Here is a 10,512-nt window from a genome sequence, read left to right as displayed (position 1 = left end):
TAGGATATTTTATTTCATCCCACTTTTCATTCCTTTCTATCTATCCATAACTCCACTCCATCCTTATATTAGTAAAAGCTTCAAATCTAGATTAAGCATCTTAAATCCATTGTAATATACATAGAGATTCAATCACAACCAGGATTTCAAAGTGAAATCAAGTTTAAATTGTCAACAAGCAGTACATGTATAACCTGATAAAATTTGTAATTTGAACATCAAAATTGATGTCCCATTTTTATATATATTTGTTTTGTAGAAGTAGTAGTAATAATAATACCGTATATCTACAAACACAAACATATATATCATACGTACTATCTCGTATTATTATGAGTTTCAGCAGCAGCAACATCTCTATGACTTTTTCTGGTGAAAACCATCTCCATTTCTTCCAAGGCCTTACCCTTGGTCTCAGGCATGAAGAAATAGAAGAACAACCAAGCCACTATAGATATTCCAGAAAACATGAAAAACGCTCCCCCTATAGTAATGGCCTTGTAGATCGAAATAAAGCTCATAGAAACCGTAGCATTCATCACTCTATTCACCGCAACACCAATACTGGCCCCTTGAGCCCTCAGTCTCAAGGGAAATATCTCTGAGCTATAGACCCACGTCACAGGCCCAAGCCCAATGTTAAAGAACGCAACAAAGGTGTAAGTAGCAACTATGCTTAGTGTCAAACCCCACGCGAGCTTCTTCTCGGGGGACCCCTCCACCATTGTTAAGCTGAACCCTAACACCGCAAGCGCACAAACCATGCCGCCAAGGCTTACCAGCAAGAGCTTCCTCCTCCCAACTCTGTCAAGCAAGAACGACGCTATCACCAAGAAAGTAATCTTCGTGAGTCCAACCCCGATCGTCGTTAGTAGAAGATGCTCCTTGCTCGTAACACCGGCTTTCCTGAAGATTCTTGGACTGTATAACATAACCGCCTCGATCCCAGTGGCGTGTTCGAAGAAGTGAATCCCAATCGCCGTCATGAGCATCCACCGAACCGGAGGAGAAGGATGCAACAACAACTCTTTCCAAACGCTTTTGCCATTTTGGTTTTCCTTAGCTGCTAAAGAGTTATTTTCATCACCAATACCTGCTGCGAGCTTTATATCATTGAACCGATTCTCTGCTTCTTGTTTGGTGTTCGAAATTTGCAGCAGAACTTTCTTTGCCTTTGGTAGATGGCCACGAATCACAAGCCACCTTGGGGATTCTGGCATGAAGAGAATCCCTATAGCTAAGGCGAGTGAAGGAATTGCGGCTACACCAAGCATCAATCTCCAACCAAGCTTCAATGGCAAGAATTTTCCGAATACGTAGTTTAGTATGTAGCCAAGTAAGATTCCGATACCGATGCAAAGTTCGGGGAGGGAGGTTAGAAGGCCGCGGGATTTGGCGGAGGAGATTTCTGCAGAGTAAACGGGGGCTATCATGAGTGCGAAACCGACGCCAACGCCGGCGACGCACCTTCCAGTCATTAAAATTGCGTAGTTTGGGCCGTAGCCCATGAGGATTGCACCAAGCATGAAGAGGATGGAGGCCATGGAGATTGTATAGCGTCGACCAACGTAATCGGAGATTCTTCCGGCGGCTAAGGAGCCAAACAGTGCGCATATGTTGAGGATTCCAGCGAGCACTTCTTGTTGTGTGTCGCTGATTCCGAGTTCTTCTTTGATGAAAATCATGGCTCCACTCATAACACCCGTATCTGAATTCAGTTCATGCAATGCATGCGTTTATTAGCAAATTAATATTGAAATGTAATTTCCACACACAAGAATATTAAAAATAAACTACAAACTAGTATATATTTCTACACAAATCATTAATTGTCAAGTTAAATTATTAACATATAAAATATACTTTAAAAATAAATTAAATAATATATTTATATATAAATTCATACTGTATAATTTAGTGACTATTTTCTTTGCATGCACATAACATTTTTATTCTAGTTTATATTCACATATTAATGGATTTATTATTTATTTCTTCTATTGATAATAATAATAATCTTAATATTTGTCTTTAGTTAACTGATATAATGTTTTACTTAAAAAAAATACAAAATAGATAATAAAATTAAAATTTAAGAAAAAGTAAATAAAATAAAAAGTAGAAAATAGTTAAAAGATCATTTTTATTGTGATAAGTATAGATAAAGTTGAAGAGTATGATTTGATATTTATAATTTAAGTCTAAATAAATGGTGAGAATAATCTTAAGTTGTATTTGGTGAAAATAGTATATTGACAAAAAATACAAAAAATTTTGTACTACTGAATTTATTTACTATAATTTATCAAGCTAATCAAAATATAGTTTCAAATATTATTAACAGCACGTTGTTGGCCACTTTTTGTTTTATTTTTTAGATATTAGTATAATTTATTATGTTAAAATATTAAAATTAAATTCAAAGTTAAACTTAGAGACATCAAAATAGAGCAAGATGCATAAATTATTGAAAGTATATAAACGCACTATATATATAGCTTAGTTTGTGTTGGAGAGAGAATAATATAGTGGAATCTAAATATAGTAAGACAACAAAGGGTTGAGAAAGAGTGAGAGAATTGAAGTGATGCTTACCATAACCAAATATGATGGACACCATGGAAGCAACCACAGCACAAGCCAAAGCATATTTGTTGAACTTGTCTTCGTCTCCACCACCACCTCGCTCCATCTTAAATTCTTAATTATCAGAGATCAGATCTCTCTGCCTCGGCTATCTACTTTTCCAACTGAATAAATAAAAATAATTGCAATTATGTATATGATATGATCTTTGAGGATCGGCAAGCCAGCTGCTGCATATATCACCACCCTTAATCCTTACACGTTTATATAGATATAAAGTAGAAGAGAACGAACAAGAAGATCAGAAGAAAAAGATTGCAGTGAGCAGTGAAAAGCTTATGTATGGTGGGTCTCAAATTTATAGAGATACATGGATGATGTTACATTATTCACACAAGATAGGAATGATGGGTTAGAAGAACAGAAAAAACGGAAACTCCAAATTCATTCACATTAAGTGAATTAGGGTAGAGAGAAAGTGGAAAGATTTGATGGAATTCCGTCATTGTAACTGTCATCATATTCGTGGCTCTGCCACACTCCAATCTACCTTTCAAACCGCTTCCCCCTAATATGTGGAAAACTTTTAATATATACCTAATAAATAAGTAGAAATAAATGCCTAATTGTCAAAAAAAAAAATTGCCTAATAAGTAGTTACTAGATGATAATATTTTGGATTATTGCTGTTGGATAAGGATTCTTAATTATCCGTGAACACTATCTGACCTGAATATTGGTATGATCCTTGTTGGCAATTTGGTATGGCTGTCGGATAATAAGCTAATTAAGGATGTTTGAACGTGTTGTGAGTTGTGAGGTGGATCATAAGTGCGATCGAAATGGTGGCCAAATTGTATGATTGAAGTAATAGGGTGATATTTGCAAAGATACTTTAACATTTAAGTTAAAATGAGTCTAAGAGATAAGAGGTGAGTAGAATGAGGCTTAGTTTGGTAAAGCTTTTGCTTTTTAAAAGTAGCTTATGAAAACTGTCTTTTAAAAGACAGCTTTTTAAAAGCTGCAGCACTTACGTTTGGTAAAATCAAATTAAAAATGGCTTTTAATAAGTACAAGCACCATAATTGTGTTTGGTAAAACAGCTTTTAAAAGTTGAAAAAATTATAATAAACATGTTTATAACAAAAAAATAATAGATCTACTGAAAAAATACAAAATTAACGCAAAAAAAAATAATATAAATAGATAGAAGTTCATACCTAATATGTGATAGAGATGTATTTGTGTTGAAATTTGTAAAGATTAGGTTGAAAAATAAAAAATATATGTAGATTGTGTTAGATTTTATGAAGGTTAGGAAGAGAAGTTAGAAATATATGAAGATTTTAATGGCAATATAACAGCGGGAAATATGTGCGGGAAAATGAAAAAAATTTGGTAAGCATAAGCCAGCTTTGAAAAGCTCCCTCCTAGGTGCTTTCAAAAGCACCCCTAACTTTTAAAAGCCGCAAGCACAAGCACTTGAGCTTTTTAATTTACCAAACGCAAAATGACGTGCTTGTGCTTTTTAAAAGCACAAGCACCTCCTGAAAAAGCTTTACCAAACCCAGCCTGAGTGGCATACATGAGAAGACATTTGAATTTAAATATTGACTAGAGACTCTAGTAGACCGATTTTAATCCTTCTAGTAGAGAAAAGTGATCCGATCCTGTATTTCAGGTTCGGAGACTATTCCAGATAGAGATCCAAAGGTCGGATCGGTAACAAATAATAATAATAGAACCATTTCTCAAATTGATAGATATCACTATTTGACTCTAACTATATATATATTGAGGGACGGATTCAGAAATATTATCATGGGGCCAATAACATATATAATATTAAAAAATTATACAAAAAGTTATATAATGTAAAATGTATTACAAAAATATACCGATAGAGAATATATTTTAAAATACAAAAAAACATGTATGTATTTTTTATTAACGAAGTGGTCGATTTTTTGTATCATAAAATTCATCGATAATAGAATCTGTGTCAAATTTTTCAGTAATTTTCTTTTTAATATAATTAAAAGACAATTAACAAGAAATTCATTTTTCATTTTATTTCTGATTTATTCTTCATAACATTCATAACTGAAAAAGAACTCTCAATTGTAATAGTTGAAACATAAAGAATTAATACCAAATGAATCAAGAAATTTTATTTAATTTAAACCTTTTATATATATATATAATTAAGTTAGTAATTAATTTTTTAAATTATTTATTTTGATAATTATTATATTTAATTTGTTTCGTTAAAATAAAAAATCTCGAGTCTTTATGGATTATTTTACTTTTACAATGGTACGTAGAATTTCATTATAACAAAAGAAAATAAATAACTTAACATTATGTGTCCATGATAGAACAATAATATTAGACGGTCAGCAAAATTATTATTTTTTAAATGTATTATTGAATTGTTAAATTAAAAAAACTAAACTGATAACTAAAGTTGCTATCTAAAATAATAAAATATGGTGATACTTCCGCTTTTCTCTTTAGAATATTAAACAAGCCAAGTTGATCGAGAAAATGTGCCAAAACAAGTAAAACATGCTGATTGCATTTTGCGAAGAACCTGCCTCTGCCTCAGAACTTGTCATAGGCAACACATGCATACATTGTGGGTTGATAGCACACCACAATATCGAATTATAGGGACCTTACATATATGTGGAGCCATTATTAATCATTAATGCTTTGAAGAGCGATTTCGCGCACTACTCACGGCCATGGACCAAATATTTGTCCAAATTCAATGGTATAATTCTGCAAGATACACACAATTCATAAAGGCATACACAACACGTGATCACTGTAATGTAATTAAATATATATATGATAACTTAACAAGGTCAAAGGCGTGTCTGTTAGGATTGAAGTCTCAATAGTGGCCTAGCTAATACAGGATATGCTCTTAAATAATGTATTTTTATGTGGAGATATTCAGTGAGCCCTTGTGGTATTGAAACGAGATGTATTATTTCTGTCGTTTTGGATACTAATTAAGTTGATATGTGTTTGAAAAGGATTTGCATTATTGTGGAAATAAGGTTACTTTGCTTATAGACCAATTTATATGGTAAAGGCTATGTAGTAATACAAAAAAATTGTTGAGTACTATCAAATTTATTACTGCATAATAGTGGCTGATTTATCGTTAGATTTATTGACGATAACTACGTTTCAAATTCTTTGTAAGATTAAATAATTATTGATAGATTATGTTTTCTGATGGTAAATTTGTCGGTAATATTTGGAGTGAAAATAAATTAGATTTCGTAAAAAAATCGACAGTAACTCAATTTAGTGCGAGACAATTCATTTTGGTGATCTACAATTTGACGATAAAAGGAGTGTAAATTTAAATCACGAACCTCTTCTCCTCATTCGAAATCTCACCACCATCACTACTATGGTACAAAGAGTTTAGGAAAGAAACGAAGAATTATTTAAAAAAGTATTATTTTTGTTATTCATATTTTTCATCTTACCAATATATAGACCAATAGTACGCTAAAGAGTACGCTCGTTATGGAATAATATCCTAATAAATTACATTGATTTTTTTCTAATCCTCTTTGATATTTTCCTGATTTTGTTCCCTAATTATGATATTCTAATACTGGCGTCACCATCATTTGCCGCCACCACAATTTTGGCGACCAAAGCCACAACATCCACCTGTTCTCTTATTTCTTAATCAGTTCTTCATTACAGGTTCTTAAACAACTCTTTTTCAATTTTTTAATTTTAGTTTAATTTAGTCTTTGAGTAAAATTTTAGTTTTAATTTTAAATCAGTTTTAAAGTTAGTTCATTTTAGTTTTTTAGTTTTAGTGGATTTAGGTTGATTAATTTAGGTCAGATTCAATATATTAGGTTTTGAATTGTTGAAATGTTTGAAATTCTCTAATTTTATTACTTCCTGTGTTGATGACTGTTTTGCTGAGAAGTTGTTGCTGAGATTGTTTGCTAATTATTTAATTTAGTTTAGGTTTGATTAGAATTTCAATTTTAATTTTGAATCAGTTTTGAAGTTAGTTCAGTTTATTTTTCTAATCTTAGTGGATTTAGATTGATTAAGTTATGTTAGATTCAATACATTAGGTTTTGAATTATTAAAGTGTTTGAAATTGTCTAATTATGTTAATTGTTGCATTGATGACTGTTTTGTTAAGAAATTGTTGCTGAGATTGTTTGATAATTATTTAATTTTAATTTAATTTAGTTTAGCGTTGATTAGAATTTTAATTTTAATTTTGAATCAATTTCAAAGTTAGTTCTGTTTAGTTTTCTAATCTTAGTGGATTTATGTTGATTAAGTTAGGTTATATTTAATACATTAGATTTTGAATTATTGAAGTGTTTAAAATTGTGTAATTGTGTTAATTACTGCGTTGATAATTGTTTTGTTGAGAAATTGTTACTGAGATTGTTTGATAATTTGATGTTTGCAGACATTTCGACAGGTAGAGGTACTGCGAATCAGGCTGCTATTCATGGTCGTAGCCATGGTCGGGGTAGAGGAAGGGTTTCTTCTGGTACCTCCGGAACTTCTGGATCCTCTCCCTCTACTCCGACCACTCCGATGGCATCACAGGATGCAGATTTAACGGACTAACCGTTCATCAGGGTCTTTAACGCAGTCTCTTATCGCTCAGCAGCCCGCATTTACGTCGACATCGCCTCCAGCAATGGATGCTGCATCCCCAGAGTCTAGCCACGGAAGTAAGGCAGCAGCTGATGCCCCTCCACCACCTCCCATTGTACGGTTGAAGATTTATCCAGATGACTGCACGGGGTAAGTATCACGTTGAGTTTCATGTATTTCCTATTTATGGTTATTGCTGAGAGTGTCTGAAAATTGATTCTAGTTTAGCGGATTTAGGTTTAAGTGCTGGTTAGTATTTTTAAGTTTCAATGATTATGATTAACTTTAATTTGTTGCTAAAAGTTCTTGAAAATTGATTCCTGTCTAATGGATTTAGATTGATTTAGTTATCTGGTTAGTGTTTTCTGTTTCAATGATTATGGTGGTTGTTGAAAGTTCTTGAAAATTGATTCCTGTTTAGTAAATTTTAGTTGGCTAGTTAGTGTTTCTAAGTTTCAACGATTATGATTAACTTTATTGCTGAAAATTCCTGAAAATTGATTCTTCTCTAGTAGATTTAAGTTTATTTGGTTGCCTGATTAGTACATGTTTCAATGATTATGGTTGTTGCTGAAAGTTCTTGAAAATTGATTCTTATTTAGTGGTTTCGGGTTGATTTGATTGGCTGGCTAGTGTTTTTAAATTTCAACGATTATGACTAACTTTATTGTTGAAAGCTCCTGAAAATTAATTCCTGTCTAATGGATTTAGCTTGATTTGGTTGCTTGGTTAGCATTTTTTGTTTCAATGATTATGATTGTTACTAAAAGTTCCTAAAAATTGATTCCTGTTTAGTGGATTTAGGTTGAATTGGTTGGCTGGTTAATGTTTTAAGTTTTAATGATTATGATTAACTTTATTGCTAAAAGTTCTTAAAAAGTGATTCCTATTTAGTGGATTTAGGTTGATTTAGTTGGTTGGTTAGTGTTTTAAATTTCAACGATTATGATTAATTTTATTACTAAAATTTCTTGAAAATTAATTCCTATTTAGTGGATTAAGGTTGATTTGGTTGCTTAGTTATTGTTTTAAGTTTTAATGATTATGATTTCTGTTTAATGGATTTAGGTTGATTCCTGTTTGTGAGTTGTTAGGTTTGTGCCGAACAATGACATCTATACTTAGGAGATGACCAATGTTATTAAGCTGATGTACGACCATTCTTGGTCCAGTTACATAAAGATCCCCGCTGAGACTAGGGAGGGATGGTTTTAAAAATGGGCGGTAATTAGTCTATTTTTTTAGTTTCAAACCTTTTTAGCTAGTTTATAGTTTCTATCTTGCTTAACTAATTTTAAAGTTTCTGTGTTGTAGCTGCACTTTAGGTGGGATGCTGAGTACGACCTAACCATCGTGAAGATATTCGACCATAAAATGGGTCTGAGGCTCCAACAGATGTTGGATGATGTTCGTCAGGGACGAGACCACTGGACGACCTAAGCCATTTATACTAAACCTTTATAAAGAAGGCCCTGCTTGTTCATTGGCAGACCGATGAGGGGTTCCAGTATCAGCGTCTCATCAACAGAGCTAATAGGGTCTCAGCAAGATCGTTCAAGTATACTGGTAGCTCAACGACCTTCATAAAGACTAAGGTCAGGTTGGTATGTAACATGAATTTAATTTTATTAATAACAGTTATATTCTTCTACATATCATTACTAGGCATCCTAATCATATTGTTTCAATGTAACATGTGTAGACAAAATCGTTGGATCGTGAGACGACATTGTACACCTATACATTGAAGGAGAACAAAAAGACATTTGATGATCAGCGGTCTCAGGACCATTATGTGAGTAAACATACATCTAATTATCTTCTGCTATAAAATTATTAGATATTAACTGTATATCTATCGTACTAGTCAAAATAACTTGTGTTAATTACACAGGAGTCCTACACATAGAAACTAGAAGTTGCGACTCAGCAGTCTTAGCAAGGTGGGGAGGATGCCACCGATAGCTCTCCAGCTTAAATCGTTGATCCCGATGCGGTTTGGCGCGAGACCGCCTCAGCGTCATACAAAACTCATATATATGTGATGGGGTCATTCTTCGTCAGTAGCCTCCACACCTCCACGTTGAGGTTATCGTCAGGCTCCGCCACTAGTCAAGCCGTTGAGTCTGAGGAAGACGTGGATTTGAGGCTGCAGGTGCAGGAGCTCCAACGCAACCTTCAATAGCAGACTCAAGAGTTTAACGATTATCGGGAGATGTATCAGGAGATTCTCACCCGAATGACATCTACGGATGAGCTCAGGCTGGAGTAGAGGGAGTCGCTGGAGCAGATGCAGTGTATGGAGGCTTCAGATGGAGGTGTACCGGGCCTAGATGCGCGCTGTTGGCATCGACCTTGCTGGTGGCAGTTGTCCTGCTGGTGGCATATGGATATCACCGCCTTCTACGCTGCCGACTCAAGGCCACAGGACTGACGATGACGATCTAAATCTGTAATTATTAGCTTTCGTTTTATTGTTTCATTATATTTATTTGATGTACTTGCCTTTTAATCAGTAACCAATTGGTTTTCCGAGCTGATAATCCGTCGCAAAATTACCATCGAACGAAAAGATTACAACGATAAACATTTACCGGTGAAGTTTATATTGCTGATTGTTCCGACGGTATTCAACGTTTTTCTTATAGTATTGTTGTGGATCACATTCGATGTGTCAAATTTTAGCTGAAGAAAGAATATGAATGTGGGTCAGATGCGTCGCCTATTTTTTTTCCTTCCGTATTTTCTTTGTCAGCATACTAAAAACTAATTTATTATGAATTGGAATTTTATTTAAAGATTATAAATTACTGCATACATAAAATAAAATTTGAATCATTGGCACTTACTCAACTAAACTAGTGAGCTAACTACTTGATCAATATGTTGCCTATAAAACTTGTATTCTTGTAATATGAATTAAAAATGTTGGAGAGACAATAAAAAATAATCCAAAATAATTAAAATTATCTTATTTTATATTTAGTTTTTCTTTTTATTTTGTATGCTTTAATTATCACTAGAATAATTAGATAATTTTAGATGTAACTAGAATAATTAGATAATTTTAGATGTAATAAGTGTGTAACTATAAATAGTTGGATACTACATATATAAAATTATGAGTATTAAGTTGAATAAGATACTTTTAAATTATGATCTCTCTAGCATTATTGTATGAATTTATGTCGTCACTAGCAGTAATGTCAATTAGAAATTCAATTTTTTTCAACCAACATAAATTAATTTTTTTATTTT

The 10,512-nt window shown here is 33.0% G+C and overlaps 1 protein-coding gene across 1 annotated transcript; it reads right to left on the bottom strand.

Moving 5' to 3' along the window:
• Positions 1–235: 235 nt before the first annotated feature.
• LOC107487832 (probable polyol transporter 3) lies at positions 236–2,849 on the bottom strand. Its single transcript, XM_016108527.3, has 2 exons — positions 2,596–2,849; positions 236–1,708 (listed from the first exon to the last, which is right to left on the bottom strand). The coding sequence occupies exons 1-2, from the start codon at positions 2,690–2,692 to the stop codon at positions 318–320; spliced, it is 1,488 nt and encodes a 495-aa protein (XP_015964013.1). The 5' UTR covers positions 2,693–2,849; the 3' UTR covers positions 236–317.
• Between the last annotated feature and the right edge of the window lie 7,663 nt (positions 2,850–10,512).

Source organism: Arachis duranensis, chromosome 5 (genome assembly GCF_000817695.3).
Source record: "Arachis duranensis cultivar V14167 chromosome 5, aradu.V14167.gnm2.J7QH, whole genome shotgun sequence".
Classification (NCBI taxonomy): Eukaryota; Viridiplantae; Streptophyta; class Magnoliopsida; order Fabales; family Fabaceae; genus Arachis; species Arachis duranensis.
This window is presented reverse-complemented; position numbering and strand designations above follow the sequence as displayed.

What these genes read in the sequence shown, in the direction of transcription:
- LOC107487832 (XM_016108527.3), bottom strand. Translation starts at nt 2,692, where the DNA reads ATGGAGCGAGGTGGTGGTGGAGACGAAGACAAGTTCAACAAATATGCT. An exon ending in GTCCATCATATTTGGTTATG is followed by an intron (nt 1,709 to 2,595) that starts GTAAGCATCACT and finishes AACTGAATTCAG; the next exon opens with ATACGGGTGTTATGAGTGGA.